This window comes from Triturus cristatus, chromosome 5_1 (genome assembly GCF_964204655.1).
Source record: "Triturus cristatus chromosome 5_1, aTriCri1.1, whole genome shotgun sequence".
Taxonomy (NCBI): domain Eukaryota; kingdom Metazoa; phylum Chordata; class Amphibia; order Caudata; family Salamandridae; genus Triturus; species Triturus cristatus.
Genome location: NC_140587.1, coordinates 182,735,684 through 182,754,834, shown reverse-complemented (window position 1 = coordinate 182,754,834; position 19,151 = coordinate 182,735,684). Strand labels below are relative to the sequence as shown.

Sequence of the window (19,151 nt, the reverse complement as noted above, 5' to 3'; positions counted from 1 at the left end):
AGATCATTTCAGGGAAGAGAAAACCAAACAGTCCCATAGTTGATCACCCTAAAATTGCTTTTCAATCTCTAACCATTTCCATATTGATGACAGAATAGCCCAAATGAGAGGGGCCTTCCAAAACGTTGTCGAGAACACTTCCAGGCAGTTCTCTACCGAGCAACTCATTGACTTTTACCACATCACCCCAGTTATTGCTTCCCTGAAACAGCGCCCTTTGTAATCGTGCACTAGCTCCAAGACAGCAGGTATACCTATAGAGCACTACACTTACTCACCCCGAAATGTATTCATAGCATGCAAACTCAAAGGGGCCATTTTCTAACGTCATTTAAGAATCTTGTACCCAAACACTTACTTATAAATATGCCTTGGGGAATTGGTCTCATAAACTGTTAGCTAACCCTGTATTAATGTTTCGCTTTTTGTGGCTTCTCTTTTTAATAATTACTCTTTTTCCACACATGAAAACCTATCTGTATATAGGTTTATATTCCAAACTACAGGGGAAATTCATGAAGGAGTTTATGACTAAACACACTAGCACTACAGGAATACTAGTGGTTGGAGCCGGCCTCGTGGCGTGGTCCTGTTCCCCCTCGCTAAGCCGTACGAGGTCCCATGCACCTCGGGGCTCCTCCATTTTGGATTGTATGTGACTCTACGTAACCACCTGCGTGAACCCGCTCCACCCGGCCTCGGTCCCAGCGAGGCCCGACATCGAGGCGCCAACCCCTGGCCCGGGGGATACCACGTGAACCCTTCCCACTCCCGGCGGAGGGCAGTATCGATGGGACCCCCAACCGTCCTTCCACACCTAGGTGCGATCGCCCCACAGCTCTCTGGGGCCTGGCACCTCTCCTGCTGGGCGTCTGGCCGCTCCCTACCCGGCCTCTCTGCCCCCCCGGGCGCAAGGGTCCGGACATCAAAGGGCTCCAGACCTATATCTGGGGCGACCCGGCAACAAGACGTCAGTTGTATCCTGGAGTCAAGAGCCCTGCTGATCGGATCGCGGCTGACCCTACGGAGAAAGACTCATTCTGAACCCACACACTGAGCCCTGCTGACGACGTCGCGGCTCCACCGTGCTTAAAGACCTTCACGAACCTTTGGGGCCCTGCTGACGGTGTCGCGGCCCGACCTTGTTGAAACGTACCATCAGAGCCCAGCTGACCTCGTCGCGGCTCGACAGAAGCGGACCTACCACCGGAACCCTGCTGACTGTGTCGCGGCTCGACCCAAGCGGAACTACCACCCGAGCCCTGCAGACGCCGTCGCGGCTCTCCACGTCCGAGCCGCTCTGAGACCAGCACTCAAGGTCTGGCGCAGAGCCTTCCCGTACCTGGCTGTTACTAAGACTGTCCCGCTACCCTATCCCTCCAAAGACATTGAGACTCTTACTGGATCACTCGATCCCACTGTAAATATTGAACGTGCTACTATTGATAAAGAACCAAGATAAGCAACTGATACGGAGTCCTGTGTGGTGGTGTTACTGGGCCTAGTACGATCATAGGAGAAGGACCTCCCCTAGGGGGCTTCTCAGCGGCGCTCGGCTATAACTTTGCGGTAGGAAGGTGCCCCGAAGTAGTCTCCCCGACTCCCCGGTGGTCCTCCCTCCAACACTACTTCTTTGCGAATGGTCCCACATTTTCTGGTGGTATCATATATCATAGAAGCAAAACATTTCCCTGTCTTGGGAAGTCTACCATAAAGACATTTCGCATCAAAGCACCAAAAAACTAGAATGCATTACTCACCCAAATCAGACATGTCATCTGCTTTCTCATCCTCCAAAATAACTTATTTACAGCCAATGATTTGGTATATCATCAATCATTCATTACATCAGTGGTCTTCAAACTTTTTAATGTCACCCCTTCCCTCCTCACATGAAATACTTGTAGTGGGGTCCTCAAAATGATAAATAGGTCATTTAAAAAGAATTGTCCAAAAGCAATGTTCTCTATGAACCATACAGTAAATGTCATAGGGGAAAACAACCTTCACATCGCGGTCGTTACACCGCAGGATGTTTACACCGCGGGCATTAGAACACAAGATGTTACAACGACTTGCCCTGGATGGTGCTGTAACTAAGGGATACTATGATTTACTATTCCAACTCCTTCCCTACTCTAACGTAGGCTGGAGTTGGAATAGTAAATCATACTATTCTTAAGTCCAGCGCTGTCCAGCGCAAGTCGTTGTAACGACTTGCGTTGTAACCAACGTGATGTAAAATACTGCATTGTGAATGTATGCGTTGTAACGTTATACTTTCATCATAGGAGAAATTAAAAATGTGTTGTTAAGCAAAGAAGTCAAAATGTGAGAAGGACTTTAGAGAGGGCTGTTTATTGCACCTTTTATTTTTGAACCCAGCTGGCCCCACACACTCATTATTCACAAGAGGCTGACCAAAGCTTTCTTACATCATATCACAGCAAAACTTTCAGCAAGTTGGACAGGCTAAGAAGTCCTATCGGCCAGAGTCTGGACGCCCCCATGATATCAATTTAAGCTCCCCCAACCGGGCGCCCACTCCAGAGTTTAAAGACCACTGCATGAAATCATTCCCATGTCACAATAGCTTTCTTTCTTTTGTTGCATTTTTGCACTCTGTTGTAGTGTTATGCAATTTCTGTAATAAGTAATCAGTTGTTCTGTCTCCTCTTCTTGATTATAACATAAAATCTTACCAACTTCATCTGAATAAAGCTTGGTCTGACACCACTCGTACTGCCCGGTGCAGTTTCTTATCTCGGTGCATTCTGCAGCAAGCATTTGCATGGGGCAGTAGTAGCAAAGGAAAGCATCAACTGCAAGAGAAAAACATGGAATTTGTCAGGGGTTTGCACGTCTATAGGGGAATGTATGTCAGTGATTACAATTCAAATGTGAGAGATTATGTCACAAACAGGACCTAAATGTGTCCCAGTAAACAATGGAACAATACATGCTGTAACACTTTGGTATATTTCATGCTGTTCAGGTAATTTTACAGATATAACCCAATAATCATAAAGGTAAAATCCAATTGTACTAGAATATCTATACAGCAATACAGCCAAACTCCACCCTATCTGTTCCACAATATCTTAGAATCAAGAGTTGAACTATTTGTATTTGTATTTTATATAGCCTTATAGCCCGTTGCAGAGGACTATACCAGTTGTTAAAGGCCCTGAACCATAGTTACAGGCTGGAGCTGTAAAGCTCTATAAGGCTATTAGAACATTCCACCCACTAAGGGTAGAATGTTCTAAATTAAAAAGGGAGAAACATAAAGACAAATATTCATAAGTTGGGAGCTCTGGGTTTCTACCAGCCATTATAAGCCTGGAGCCACTCTAAACATTCCACTGTTCTAATATTTGTAAGAGCATAAAATACAAGATGAGATGTCTAGACCACGTAGCAAAAAAAGTACGAGGGTGCTTTGGTGCCAGATAGTACTACTGCTTAGGTACGTTTTTGAGGGGAGCAGTTGGGAGATTGTCTGAATTTCATCAGGGAGCTTATACCATTCTCTGGTGGCTATTACTGAGAAGGTCCACAGAGGGCTTGGTCTGGGTTCTTGGGATGGCAAGTATCCAACGCCTCTTGATCTCTTGATACTTGTAATATCATCAGCCGTTCAGTCATTTCAAATACCTAATATTCATTCTTATCAGCAAGTGGACAACATTTGGGTGTTCATTCTATCACTTTTTTCAGCAGTAGATGTGCTATTTTGAAGCAATGGTTCATTTATATTACACGTTAACCATACTGATGTGAAAGCTAAAGGTATAGAAAGAATACATGGTTCATTGTACAATAAGATAGTGTTTAGCTCTTTCACGTATAACTGGCACTCTCTAAGCACACACAATACCTTTACATCGCATATCATATATGCAACATACAAAGACAAGCATCTTGGGCCACATGTACATAGGTTTCATTTTGCAAATACCTAATAGTGAACTTTTGAGATTCGCTATTAGGTAATCGCAAACACTTATGTACTAATGTGCCTTTGAAAAATGTAGCGATTCTTAATGGGAGGCCGCCATTGACCTACCTCATTAATATTTATGAGGTAGGTCACAATTTGCAACCCATTCGGAATCGCTAAAAACACAGGGATGGTGGCCTGCTGGGGACAGCAGGCCACTATGTCAGTGTTTGCTTTTAAATAAAGCAGGCTTTTCTTTTAAATGCAGCTCATTTTCTTTAAAGGAAAATGGGATGAGTTTCAAAAACAAAATCAATCACGGACATGAAAAAAGTATTTGCATACATTCATCCATATGCGAAGGGGTTACCACCAACTTCAAGTTGGTGGTAAAATGCAAATATTTTACATGATAAACCTACTGTGTATAAATCTCTTTGTCTACCAACCAGCTGTCTTACTCATGCGTCTGGTACATTTGTAACTTATTTGTAACTTATTTGTGTACTGTTGGTTGCTCCAACTACACATTATTACTGAATTATGCTGCCCTTTGATATCATGGAACATACATTTGTGGCTCCATATTCTATGAAGGTGACAAGGAATTCAGTACTTACCGGTTATCCATTCTCTATATTTGAAACACTGCTGCTAAACTCAATGCCCCAGTAACCAATCCAGTTGTAGAACCTGAACTGTAATCTTCCTAATGAGCCCGCACAAGGTTTTCACATATTGACTGTGTTGCCTTTCAAATACATGCCCTTAATGTAAAACTAGATGACTGGTATGCTGTATGGTACACATAATCAGATCCTGTCTTTTGACTCCATGATCTCTTCATGATGGAGTGAGGGAACATAACGCGGGTGTGTCACTATATTAAGTGTCAAAACGTTAAATACCATTGTACCCACAATATGCTTGAAGATACTTAGATGCACTTTGTTTCATAATATTGTTGTAGTTGATATTCTGGATACAATATTTTGGCTGCATAATTGTAACATGATATAATCATAGAAGACCGAACAGGACAATTCAACTTCATGTTTAGTGATACATCACCACCCCACAGCTTATCAAGTCCTTTTATTTAACAATTCTTTATTGAGTTCTGAACAAATATTCACAATCATGCATAGCTTTCCTTTACTCTTTCCCAACTGTTGCTTCATATACTCATGGCACAGTCCACATTTCATATCGTCTAACATTAACACTCACCCGTTAAATAATGGCCGAGTCTCATTGGAATGTATCAGGAATAAGTTCCACATCTGCGTAGCCCTGGGATCTTCTCCAAGTAAAAGCAATAAGATCTGATACTCTCCTAGGAGTGCTGAGCATTCTCTTAGAACCCCCATAGACGATCCCTGCATAGACCCCAAGGTCACTCCAGTTCTATCACTTGTAGTGGCCCAGCAAGACCACATTGATACAATTTACACACCTAACACAAGCCTACCAAATGCTGAATTCTGGCAAGACACCAATCAACTGCCAACCAACCTCCAAAAACCTGTTTCCTGGAACATTGCTTTACTCCATCAGGGGAAATTCAAATTCATGGTGCAGAACTTTGCAAAGAAAACCAAGATTCTTTCAAGAGTGTGGATTTTGCAAAGCTCACATTACTGAGCCATGAGTGTGAGGTTCTACTTTATGACCTGGAGCTGACAGTTTCAGGCGTGTGTGCTTTTAGGGATACTGATATACGAAGAGCAGAAAGTGGTAGGTGCGTGGAAGACCAATGACCCCACCTCAGGTCACATCATGGGAAAACATGGACAGAATACCCAAAGGCAAACATTACCACTCTGGATTTACAAATTACCAATTAACTTGTAAGTTTAATTGATGAACCCATCATTAAATTAATTTTTACCTGACGCAGCAGTACCGTACCAGTTAGCACTGGAATTGCAACAATTATAATCCCTCTCTGGGTCTGATGAAGTCATTCAGATTGAAGTTTCTTACGATCACCCACCAGTGCCCATTCACTGATGTTTTTTCTCTGTATGTGTTCAGTGTTTGCCTCAACATCATGATTGTCTTAGTGTACTTTAGAATTACTTTTTGCTCCTCTTTGCTGCAGACCTTGTTATAGCTTCTCTATGTGTTGGGTTCTCAAGGTCTATGACCAACATCCTAGACCCTTTCATCCAGGAGTTGGGGCCCTTGGTTAGACCCAAACCACTCAGTGGAGGTTCTGCTCAACATTGCAGTTGCCGTCCAACAATTCCACCCGAAGAAAACAGAGCATCTGGGATTTACATCATCACTTCTATTCACTTTACGCTATTTGAGAGTTATTGGTCAACTTACCTAAACATTGTTTAAATATATTGATCCTGTACATTCAACATTTGGAACAATAATAGAGCGAGGGTTTCTTTTTTTTTTTTTTTTACCATATCTCTTTATTCAATTTTTATGATAGCACTACATAACATTACAACGGAATAGCCATAATTTCACATTCCTGACCGGGCTATACTTTAACAGTCGCATAAACTGATTAACCATTAAAACTAAAATGAGCCTAGGAAAGCCATTCTGTGAGATAGCAACTATAGGTCAGTCTTGGCTTATTGCTTGGGTCCTGTATGGAGGCTTTCATTATGTGGACTTAGGTTATCCAGTCCTGCATGGGGTGGTAATGAGAGGAAGTTGGGTAACAGCACCAGATCGTAAAACACAATTTGAATTTAACCATGTTTCATCCCTTTCTATTCTTCCCTGTGTTCGAGGGCTTGGAGCTGCCTGCTGTACATATTGATACAGTGCATGTTTGCTACTTCAATGAGGCCAATTTTCTGACTTGCCCTCTATCTTTGTCAGGTCCCACTGTGTGTACCGGCCTCCCAAAACTCCTTCGCCTGGAGGGCTGACAGGGTGTCAATTTCAGTGGTAGCCCACTTGCATAGATCTCCGAGGTCCAGGCCACCGTTGCCTTCAAGGACATGAATATGATCTGCTTAACCAGTACCAATGCTAGGTCCACAAATCTCCAAACATGTTTAGTAGCTTTGGTAAGAACTGAGGAGCCTAGTAAGCAAGTCTTTATAACTCTGGGAACCAATCCACCTGCCAACTTTGATAAGCATCTTAGCACCCCCCAAACCCCACAGTGCTCTATCACTGGGAAGAGCAACACCATGTGAATATAGTTTTCTTCTGGTGCCTTATACCAGGGGCAGCTCATGGATGCTCCCGGGCACATATACCCTATCTGTTTGGGGGTCAGGTATGTTTGGTGAAGGTGGTTAAATTGTGTTCACTTCAGTCTGGAATTTCTGGAGACATGTTTCACATGACCAAGGCACCATACCCACCCAATTGGAGTTAGTTCATGTACTATGTGCCCCTCTCACCATTCCTTCAATCCATCCGGTTATGTCTCTAAAGTCTGTAGCAAGGCAAAATAGAGACATGTTATCACCAACCTTGAGATTCTGTGAGTGAACACAACCTGCAGGAACGTTGAGGTATCTGGAGTTGCTTGCCCACTAGGCCAGCTGACAGTCTCCTGCTGTATTAGAGTATTGCACAATAAAAATTGACCTGCACCCATGTTGTATATTTCCAGAAGGTCCTTGAAAGTGCTCAATTTCCCCTCAGTGAAAAATAAACCCAGCTGCCTATACCTGCTTCTCTCCATGTTCACACATCAAAAATCTGGACCAGCCTAGCATTCCCTTACAGTGACCACAGTGGAAGATCCGGTGCATACGGAGAAGGAGGGGGGGAAACTGCTGTCCTCCAGCACCATTTTGTCACTTTTAGTAATGCGTGGTCCCCTGTGCTCCCACTGTCTGTGTTTAGTAACCAGTCAAGTATAATAAATCCCCCCAAATGTGCCACTATGCCTCCATGTCTCACATCACCGCCAACCACATCATACACCATTAAAGCTGCATGGTCGCATATTATAGCTCATGTGTCGGGTGAAGCCACTATCCCACCCTGCCATGAGTTCAGAAGAGTAAAAGGCAGCAATCCCACAGATACCCTCCACCCCCCCCCCCCAAATCTGCATCCCCAGCAGTCCATTCGGTATCATTTAGCATATTGGGCAATCCTGGCTCCGGCCCCAAGATTCACATTCCTGGCAGGGACTGGGAAACTCGCCCCATCCAAACAATAGGCACGTCAGAACTGTGCACTAAACTAGTCCATTTTGAGAAGTGAGAGATGGCAGCCCTGTTGGTGGTCATAGGTTGCAGAGCTCCCCCAGTGCCACCCCCATCAGCACAACAAACACACCTCCACAATCGAGACACTCAGGCCATACATGCAAGTGGCAGCCTCAGTTGCCCTGGGAAATCACCAATGGTAAGCCCATGGGTGTGTATTCACCAAAATGCAAGGGGTAGGGGAAGTGACATCACACACCATTTGACCTTTACTTTAAGTCACACACACATGCTTAAACATTCACACACAATTACACACTCTCAGATAAACACACTCACCCTCAAGCATGCATACAATTAAAAGTATTTGTACTTACTTTAGCTGTGAAATGATAATATTCTAGCGAATTAGACACCTTTTGTTATTACACTAATAGTGGATAATATTATTCACTATTTGTGTAATATAAAATTTGACAGAAAACTATGAAAATGGAGCTCCAAACGACATCCATTAGGGTGAGCTGCTCCTGTAATCCAGGCACTGATTTTTTCACCTCTGAGGCCAGGGGTTGCAAAGGCAGAGAGTTCCAGAGGTAGCTAGAGACAAGCAGGGTTCGCAGCTGCGGCCCCTGGCGACCCCTAAATGACGTCCATGGGGTAGCCAGGGCAAAGCACAAACCTATGGGTTGTCATGCTCATATGAGCAGATCCTCAGTCACTAGGTCATAAGTCACATTAAGGCCCATGGGGGGGGGGGGTAGTTTCTGGTTGGGAGCAGGGAGAGAAGTGGTGGGGTTATCTAGAAAGGAAGCTGTGAATCCCACTGCCTTTAAGGTCTTGGTCAGACCTCTATCACATACCCTCTAGGGATCTGGCGATGACCAGACCTGGTTTTAGGCCGCATTGGAGGTCAAGGCTGCTGGGGCAGAAGCAGTCCTCTTCATTGACCCCTTAAGTCGCCTCCTGCCAGATATTGTAGTATGCTGTAAGGGGAAGGAATGGAAAAGATCCAGTAGTGAGACACTGTCCCCTGCATGCTGTGTGCACCTCTCTGACTTGGAGGTGTTGTAAAAGTTTTACAAACAGCTCTGTTAAAAATGACTGCCATCCGTTAACGTTTATAAAGTTTTTAATTTTTCAAAATCAAGCTCCAAAATCAGGTTTCCCGGGAAATCTGGAAAAATGACCAACTAATGACACCAACACCATGCGAGATTTCTCCTATGGTGTGGCTGTCATTATTTTATTTTTTACTGTCCTTCATCGACAGGCGGTCATAGGCAGAAAAAATAAAATCCTATTGGCCTTTTTAAATTGGGCTGGTTGACCTTGAGTTTGGCGGAGATTGACTCCATCACTGTTAAGATAGAGTGCCCTCTCCAATAAACTCTAAATCAACCCCAAAGTTTGGAAATTGATTAATGATAATATGTTGATACAAGCTACCTTTTATGGGAGGTTGAATGCAGATTGGAAGACATGTTTCACCAAGAAAATATTGGTAGCTTTGCTAATTGCAAAAGCATTTCAGCAAATCACATCAGGAATGATTTCACAAACATTTGACCTTGGCAAATAATAATAATAGCAATAATCTATGTAACAAGAGAAGTATCTCATGGGCTAATTTTACTTGCCTAGTCCAGCCTAAAAAAATCTATTTGCCCACTGGCTATGGTGAGTCAAATTTTATCAGGTTGAGCTATTTTTAGGGCCTACTGGCCACTTCTTGCAGAAGAGCTTGAGCTAACAGAAAACAGGTGTTCTGTTCATTCACAAAGTGAATGAGTAATAAAGACACATTTAAATCTTGTCTTTATCTTGCCACATTTGCTGTAAATTCAAGACAGAGGTCAAATGTAAGCTTATGCCGTCTTACAAATTGCTGCCTATTTTATACTGGAGATTGGTGTCTACTTTTCTTTCTCTGACCGCACAGGTAAAGGTTTTGTAAATTGAAATGTCTGGTAATCGTTGTGAAATGAAACGCTGTAGGATGTCAATCTTTTTCTGGCAGACAACATTTAAAAATAGCTTGTATATGCACAGCTCAAATATTTCAAAATATATATCAGCAATTAGGAGAGCACATTGTTTTGTAAAGAAGTGTGATTGAAGCAAAGATTTACTAGGAACAAAATAAACCAGCATATTTTACTTGGTGATGTGCAAATGATAAATATTTTCAGAAACCTGATTTTCAAACATTATCATTTGTAAACTATATAGTTTTATCAGTAAAACTGCATGTCAGTGGGAATTTTGAGGCCACTTCAATGGAAAATGTGCTAACTGTAAATGATAGTGCACTACAACACCATGCTTTAGTAAAATTCCTGCCCCTGCCCTGATGACATTGCTGTTACCAAACTAAGAGGCAAGTCAAGGGTCATGTGTACCCTATATGTGACTAGATTTGTATTATTTATATAGTTTTTTGTGCAGCAGACATGCCGAAAGCACATATTTAAAGGTTTTCTCGTGCTAATGAACAAAAAGGCGGCTTTGTGAAATAAGATTTATGGGTCACGAGCATTATAGTTAGGTCGAGAAGATTATTTAAGTCACTAGACCTACTGGCCAGATAACATTTGCATGACTTTTCAAACCCTGCCAGTTCTAACACAAAATAACTCAGTATTTGTAAAGCGAACGAATCACCCCTAAGGTCTCAAGGCACTGGGGGCCGTGGGGGAGACAAACTGAGCTATTACCCAGAGTCACATGATGTTGAGTTGAGCTGCCGCCGGCGATCGAACTGTAAGCCCCGAGCTCCAGAGTCAGCCGCTCTGGCAGCTGCCCCACACCTCTCCCTGATGATGAGCCTCTCAACGGAAGGTGAACAGGTTGCAAAAGCTCCTTGAGCTTATGGTTTGTTATATATACTCTACCATTTTATTTTCTCCAGAAAGCGGTATATATTATGTAACATAGCTAAAGATAGTTTCTTAGCCTTGGTTTTGATTTACTAAACATAATCTATATGCATTTGTGGTATGTTAATTTTAGAGTAATAGTAAATCTGTCTCCCTTATACCCTTTCCATATACCATATTTTTCTTTCTGATATAAAATGGGTAACATACTGTTGTTTTTAAGAATACTCCTTGTGGTTATAATAATACTTTATGTCTCTATTATAATCTTGTTTCATTTATATATCAGCCTTCTTATTTGAAAAGAAGTTAAAATTATCTATCTCTTATGCAGTGAATGTTTTTTCTACATTTTTTGTATTCGATACACTTATTTGTTTGACATTAATATTTTAATAAGACTATTTACAAAGAAAAAAGCTTAGGTCTCTCGCAGCAATGCATCACTAAATGCAAAGAGCTTTTTGTCACATTACCATAACACACAATGAAAATCCAAGTCATTGAGAGTGAAATTTTATTTAAGATGCTCAATGTTGATCCTTGAAATAATTAGGCATGAGACACAAATACATACATGAATTCCATTTCACATATTGAAACAGTCCACTGCAAAAAGTGCAATCTGGCTTGTTAAAATAAACTACAATTATGGAAAATATTAGGTGAATGCCATGTGTCTATCATTGTTTCATTCTATTTAGATGTTAACTCATTCGCACAAAGCATATGGCTTCAGCCTTAATATGTCTAAACAATGTTTTGTAAAGGTATTTACAACTAGCAAAAATGCTCTCAGGTGATTGTAATAGCCAATTTTGGATGAATGACAAATAAATATTGTAAAACAATTATTTTGCTTATCCAATACCTTATCAATGACTTTGTAATCTGCAATTTGTAATTGTGGAGAAGTGTGGCTCAATGATTAGAGTGGCAGATCCTGATGCAGAGGTCTAGCCTGGGACCAGGGTTCAATTCCCTGCCTTGGCGGGTCTTGGGCTCAAAAATAAATTCCACGGACCTGATAATTCTTGCCTCAGTGCCTATTCCAATCATGGAGTGCAACTTTGGGCAATAGCTTGCTTAATCTCCACAATGGCCCCCACAACGCTAAGGATGCCTGGCCTCCACTTTGGGGGTGCCCAGGAGTGGACGCCTCACAGGGAAAGCCAGGATGGGTTCCACAGCGGTATTCGTACAAGCGCCTTGAGACCCTTGCGGGTGAGTAGTGTGCTATACAAGTATCAATTTACAATTTAATCTATGAATGTCACAATAACATGCATCTGGTGATACGTGGCTGACCCTCTTATGGATTACTTTGTCAAGGATGGCATTTCAGTATGGGCTTTTTAGCTACCTTGGTAAGAGAACTTTGAAATCTCTTTCAATTTCTGATGGAAATAATGTGTTCTATATATTTGGACCAAAGTTATGACCCATAAATTCAGGGTGAAATCCACATGCATTTCTGAAAATGTATTTGATCAAAGCTCCTAAGAGATGGTATTAGTCTAAATCAGGAACCTACTGGAGAAGATTTTTGTTATTTTGATGTCAGGTACTGCATCAACTTGTCAATGTCCAACCGCTTGGCAAGGCCAGGTAATACAGTTGTTAAAAAGTGGTAGCTAACATATGTTAGGAACTGTGCTCTGCAACTGATGGCTAGTGCAGTCATGTTAGGCTCCTGGGTAGTTTCAAACATATCATGCAAGTGAAAATGTTATTTAATTACTTGGGGTGGATTTGTGTCCACCACAACTAATAAAGAATGACGCGTGGGCCAGTTACACCATGTAGATAGGCCCCACTAAGAACATTCACCAGTTCCTATTTAAAACAAGACCTTTTTATATTTCTGAGGAAAACCTCTCCTCTATGTGGAACAAACCTGACATTCAATGCAGCTCTGGAACAAAGGTTTTTACAAGTTCCCCAACTTTTTGGTGCACAAACAACAAAAGAAGTACACTTCCCAGGCCCCCAGGACCTCAGGGAGGGCACTCAGGGTGTCAGAAAAAGGGCAACAGCAAAGTCCAGATCAGTGGTCTCTGAACCTGATCTTCACAGGATTCTACTCTTCAGCTTTTCTGTGTTCCTGGCCCAAGGGAGCAGTCTTATAATCCTTAGAAATATTTCTGATCTGGGTTTTCAAGTGGAGGGGGGAAGGGGTGTCCAACCTCCTAAGATCATTATCACAGGTCACAGATGTAAAGTACATCAGTCTCAGTCCACCTGCTATACTTTTACAAATCTAGCAGTTTTAAGGAAGGCTGGTTAAGGGTCCAGCTTTGTAGGGCTCCTCAGCCTGTGGGTGGGTAACATCCTAAGACACTAGTTCATCTCTGATCAACAGAGTAAATGTTTCCAGCCCCTGACCTACCTACTTTTACAGTTGTTACTGTTTGCAAACAGGCCCCAAATGCGATGTTGCAGGGCAAACCAAAGATGGGAAAGTTCTTCCGCCACACTAAACTTGAGATCTGAGTCTGGGGGTGTGAGCGGGGCATGTACAATGGTAAGCCATTTGCCCTCTTGCATCTAACACTAAAATCCAGTTGGAGGTAGTCAGGCACTGTACCCACAAAGACAGAAGTCTGGTTGGACAAAAGCATGCCCCTTCAGCAACCAGAGCAATACACAAGAGTTATCCCAAAATCCTATTTACTCGCCTTTGTAGGGCACAAAACATTTACATGTGATTCAAAGAGACCTGTCCTACACGATTTGACACATAGTGGTATCAACTGGAAGGGCAAAGCCCCCACTCTACTTTTTCTATTGAGCTTGGAGGAGTCCTCTCAAAATACTATGTGCTCCTGTAAGGCATTTCACACCTCTTTCAAACTCTTCCCAGGCTGAACACAGACTGAGAATTGGCAGGGGTTAATGCTAATTGGTCTTTTGACAGTTCAGAATATACGATGTTACAGGATTACAACGCAAGTCGTTACAACGACTTGCGCTGGAGGGCGCTGGACTTAGGAATAGTATGATTTACTATTCCAACTCCAGCCTACATTACAGTAGGGAAGGTGTTGGAACAGTAAATCATACTATTCCTTAGCTTAGAGCGCCATCCAGCACGTCATTGTAATGACTTGCGTTGTAATACTCGCGTTGTAAAGGTATTGCGGTGTAAATACCGCGATGTAATCGATGTTTCCCAACAGTTCAGGCAGATGAAGGGTAACTTTCCAAAATTTACTTTGCCCTAATATTAATTAAAAATCCAACTTCACCATTGCATTGGATTTTTATTAGAAAACATATAATGGTTTAGTTATTTTTCTAGCTGGTTCCATTCACGATATACAGTATTAGTATTTTAATCCAGACTCTAATTTTGCCCATAGAACAGCTAGATCTGCCACAGTTAAAATAACCTTTAGGGCAATGTCACTGTAGGGACATGGTAACCTTTGTTTTCCACATGTCCCACTTTTAAATGCCACCACTCTATTTTGTGAACTACAAAGCCTAAATGGGGACACTTACTAATACTTAAAAAATTGGGGCCTCATTTATGAGGCTTTGCTATAGGGCAGCACAGCAGGTCTTCCTGCTGCGCTTCCCTATGGCAAAAGAAAAGGGCAGGAATGCGCCGTATCTAACAGATACGGCGCATTCCTGTCCTTTTCCCCTGCGACGGCGCACAATAGGCTGCCATGCTCCAACACAGGCACATTTGCACCATGGCGCAAGGGTGCTTGTGTTGTGGGGATGATTATTTTTGTACAGGAAGGGAAACCTTTCTGTACAAAAATAATCACAAGAGGCTTTTTCCTCGTTCTATGTATGCTGCAGAATGCAGCACACATAGAAAAAGGAAAAACAAGGAGAAATAAAGATATTTATCCCCGTTGCGCCTCCCTTACGCCTCCACTGGGGAAGCGTAAGCTTTTGGCACTGCCTCAGATTTACATTTCCTCGTAAATCTGGGGCAGTGTCAAAAGGCCATGGAGGTCGCTAGGAACGCCCCCAGCAACACCCATTGCACGCCCCTTTAACGCAGAACACTGCGTTAAAGGGACTGATATTTGTCAGGCAGCATTAAGCCAAAAGAAAGAGGCTTAGTGCTGCCTGATAAATATCACGCCGGCTTCTGTGCCACGGAACATCACAAAAAGTGACGTTCCGGAGGCGCAAGACCTTCATAAATAAGGCCCCAGGTTTTCACCTGTCATAAAGCGTTATTTTAACAGGTTGCACTGCAGGTTTAGGATTCAGATGACAATTTACAATTTATGTCAGAATAAGGGCTGCAGTGGATGGCTCAATAAGGGCTGCAGTCCACAGGAGACAATTCACTTTCCATACCCTGGGTGCAGTTTCTACACTATATACTATGGCCATTTAGGAGAAGTAAAACACCCATCAGTGATTAGCCAATTTCTACATGTTTTAGGGGTCAAAGCATGCCCTTTGGCACGGGACAGCAGTGCCCCAGTGTACAAAGTCTAAACACCAGCGATAAAATTCTGCAAAAAATGGATGTAAACCACACAAAAAGGGACACTTCTCACATCCTGTAACAGTATACAGCAGGTGGAGGTTTCCACAACTTGGTACTATCACTTTTGTAGGCTATTCGGTTCATGGGGAAGAGATGTGGCTAGAGCTGCTGACTTTAGAACCTGGGGACCCCGGTTCCAATCATGGCATACAACACTTTGTTTCAAATGTATAGGCTTACGGAGATTAAGTGATTAGCCCAGATTCCTGTGATAGGAATCTGGGCTAATCACCTAATCTCAGTGAGACTATAAATATGAAACGTAATGTGGGAAATGTATTTAATTAATCCCCATACATGTGTGCAACCTTGTAGCTCATCTCCCAACCCAGCTTGCAATGTACAGAATTCCATTGCTTCCTAGCTAGCTTCACTCTATATATATCTATAACAGTACATGGATGCATGCCGAAAGCGTAATGCAAGTTTCAATGCAAATATATTCAAATCATAGTCATAGATAAATCAGAACACCCTATGTACACAAGCTCACCCACACAAAAACTGAAGTGTTACTGTGGCTCAGCAGAACTAATCTCCCTCCACTTGAAAGTGCTACAGTCTAAATGCAACACCCCTGCATCAACACTGGAGGTGTGCAATATGAGTGTTGCCTTTGATGCACAAACTCCTTAGAGTTATACTTAAGATACTGACAACGCTATGGAGCCCAGTGGACCGTGCAGGTGCCAGCAGTGACAATGTTCTACCAGTATAACTGCACTGAAATAAGTATCACCCTTTCCCCAGAAACTGCTGCAAATAGCATGCACAAACCTTCACAGACACACTATCTTTGGCCTAAAGCCATTTCACCTCATTCCTTGGAGCAAACTCTGGCACCCCTCTAAAAGAACTCAAATGCAGGTATTGGTCAGTAATTAATGCTTTAAAAAAAAAGAAAGCTAAATACTGCTACTACCATTGTTGATACTACTACCACTACTCAACTGTTATTACCACTTCTAATAGTGTTATACAACGTTGTTTACTTGTGCTTTTCTAGTACTTCTAGACTACTGCTGCTATCACTAACACAACTTCTGCTATTAGTACACCTACGACTGCAGGACTTCATGGCTATGAGTCCTACTTCTACTGCTACCACTACTAAAACGTATAGTAGTACCATTACTACCACTATAACCATAGCTAAGTTTTACTATTAATGTACAAGCTCTACTGCTACTATATAATATCACTACTTCTATTATCACATGGCTTCCATTAATACTACCATCACTACTACTTATAGAAATTCTGTGCCTAAATAAAAACGCCTGTAAGTCTTACCTAGCTGGGCATGCAGGGAGGCAGCCAGCAGCACAATCAGGCTTGGCTTCATCTTCGGAGTCTGGTTGTGGACTGATGTCTCAGAACTGTGAGCTCCAGGGAGTTTATAGGTCCTCTCGCTCATCCCTAATAAACACTTACTACGACATGTAGCCATAAACAAGTATCATGATGAAATATGACATTAATCAGGCCGAGCTAAACACCCTGTGGTTTCTGACATTGCAAGCTACACCCTAAGCCTGCGCAATGAGTACTTTTTCCATCACCATGCCAAGCGCCTCTATCTGAGGGCCCAAGGTGGATGTGGAAGAACAGGTTTGTGTTCCATGCCGCTCCACCTCTGTCCCCTCTCCACCACTCTTTTATAATGGTATATGTGACAATCCATAAACATAAGGCCATGCACTCTCATGATCAGCTGGTTCTTAATTAATCACTCAATTCCCTTCTGTACAAACACAGCAAATATCTAGTTCATAAATGACTTTCTCAATGTATTGAGTGCTACTCTCTTCAATAGGTGCCCCACTGCAGGCATCTGCACTGGGGTATAAGCACTAGGGTGGCCTACTTTGAATAGCTAGCACGCTTTTTAAATGATGTCATTCATTCAATCATATATAAAAAGAACATCTTCAATGCACCACACACTATTTTAGTTCTATTCTCCTTATCTAGAGCCTTACTGTGCTAATTGACAATGTTCAGGATCACACTGTTCTATCCAATTATAGCTAGGCCCCCTCCCCTGACAGTCTGTAAATCATATGTTGGTCTCCTGAACTTGCCAAACACACAAGATGATGGACGGAATGTTGCACATTGGCAAAACATTCACCTCCAGTCACAGATCTGGGTTTAATCCATCGTTATTTTGCTCACCACCCCACCCAGTTCAGACATGGCCATATGCAACTCAGTCTTGATCCTGTGCCTCCTGAACTTGCCGCCATACTTGGAAGTAGGCAATGGTGGTTGGAGTCACGCATCTAGAAAACTCAACTCGCAGCCCATAGTAGTCTCTAGTGAGAGTAATATTTGTAAACCGAATTACTTATGGGTACTATTACAAGTTTGCTAATCAGATATACTCATAGCCATGAAAGAGAGATTTCTCCACAAACGAGACTAAAACATAAAAGTGTTGATTTGTGCTGTACCTGAGTTAAGTGCTGATTATAGCAAAATATGGATGCAAAAGTCAAAAATATATTATCATTCTAAAAAATATGTGGCATTATCTGTTTCTCTCAGGATGACATAAGGAGATCAAGTAACTCGGAACAATGAATGTGCTTGTCAGGAACGCTTGGTTTCTGGTCCTTACAAGCTGGTAAACAATAAACCCATGACCCCTAACTGAAAAACACTAACAAGACCGACTCATAAAAATCAAAGCATCTGCTTACTTTTTACCAGTTCTACAAACTATCAATGGTCTTGGGAGGCAAGAGAGGGTTAATCAGTGACTATTGTAACTTCTACACCAGTGGATTTTAACCTGTAGTCCACGGACTCCTGGGTGCTCCCGACGCCTTTTCAGTGGGCCTCCAACTGTTTAGAAAATTAAATAACATTAGTAGATTAATAAAGTACACATAAAAATAAAAACCGAAATTCAAAATTAAAGTTTTTGAATTGTTCTGTAAATGTGAATGAATTTTAAAATGAAAACTAATAATTAAGGGCCTCATTTACTATAATTTGACACACGCAGCACAGCAAGTCATCCTGAGGTGCTGCCGTGCGTAAAAACAAAAGGTCAGAAATGTTCCGTATCTACAAGATACATCACATTCATGTCCGTCTTCCCTGTGCCGGCATGCAAACAGCAGCCGTGCGCCTATGCAGACACCCTTGCAAGGGTGTCTGCATTGTGGGGATGATTGTTTTTGTGCGAGTAGGGACACCTTCCTGCACAAAAATAATCACTGATGGCATTTGTCTCTTTCTATGCATGCTGCAGAATGCAGCACACATAGAAAGAGGAAAATCCAAGGAGAAATAAAGAAGTATTTTGCCTCGTTCTGCCACTCCTATGCCCCCCCGGGGAGGTGTAATATTTTGATGCATTCCCAGCTTTGCATAACATTGTAAATCTGTGAATGTGTCAGGTTCCATGGATGATGCATGGGAACACCCACAGCAACACCCATGTAACGCCCCTTTCATGCAGAGTAATGCGGGAGATGGTCCTATATTTACAAGGCTATTAAAAATCAAGCAGGGTGACTTTACGTGGCCTTATAAGTATGGGCAAGCCCATTGCTCTGGCGGTACACCAAAATAGGTGATACACTGGTGGCCTAATGGGCATGTAAATGAGCCCCTCAGTTGGTTTCCTTATATTGATTTCTTGGAGCAGC

At 42.3% G+C, this 19,151-nt stretch overlaps 1 protein-coding gene across 1 annotated transcript in view; it reads right to left on the bottom strand.

Annotated features, from left to right (window-relative positions):
- The window catches only part of LOC146830609 (ly6/PLAUR domain-containing protein 2-like), a 63,361-nt gene extending 46,470 nt beyond the window's left edge, over positions 1–16,891 (bottom strand). Inside the window, exons 1-2 of the mRNA XM_085604798.1 lie at positions 16,783–16,891; positions 2,703–2,822 (exon numbers count right to left, since the gene is read on the bottom strand). Of these exons, the coding sequence (XP_085460924.1) occupies positions 2,703–2,822; positions 16,783–16,834 (172 nt within the window). The 5' untranslated portion in view covers positions 16,835–16,891. The remainder of the gene's footprint in view (positions 1–2,702; positions 2,823–16,782) is intronic.
- Positions 16,892–19,151: the final 2,260 nt, after the last annotated feature.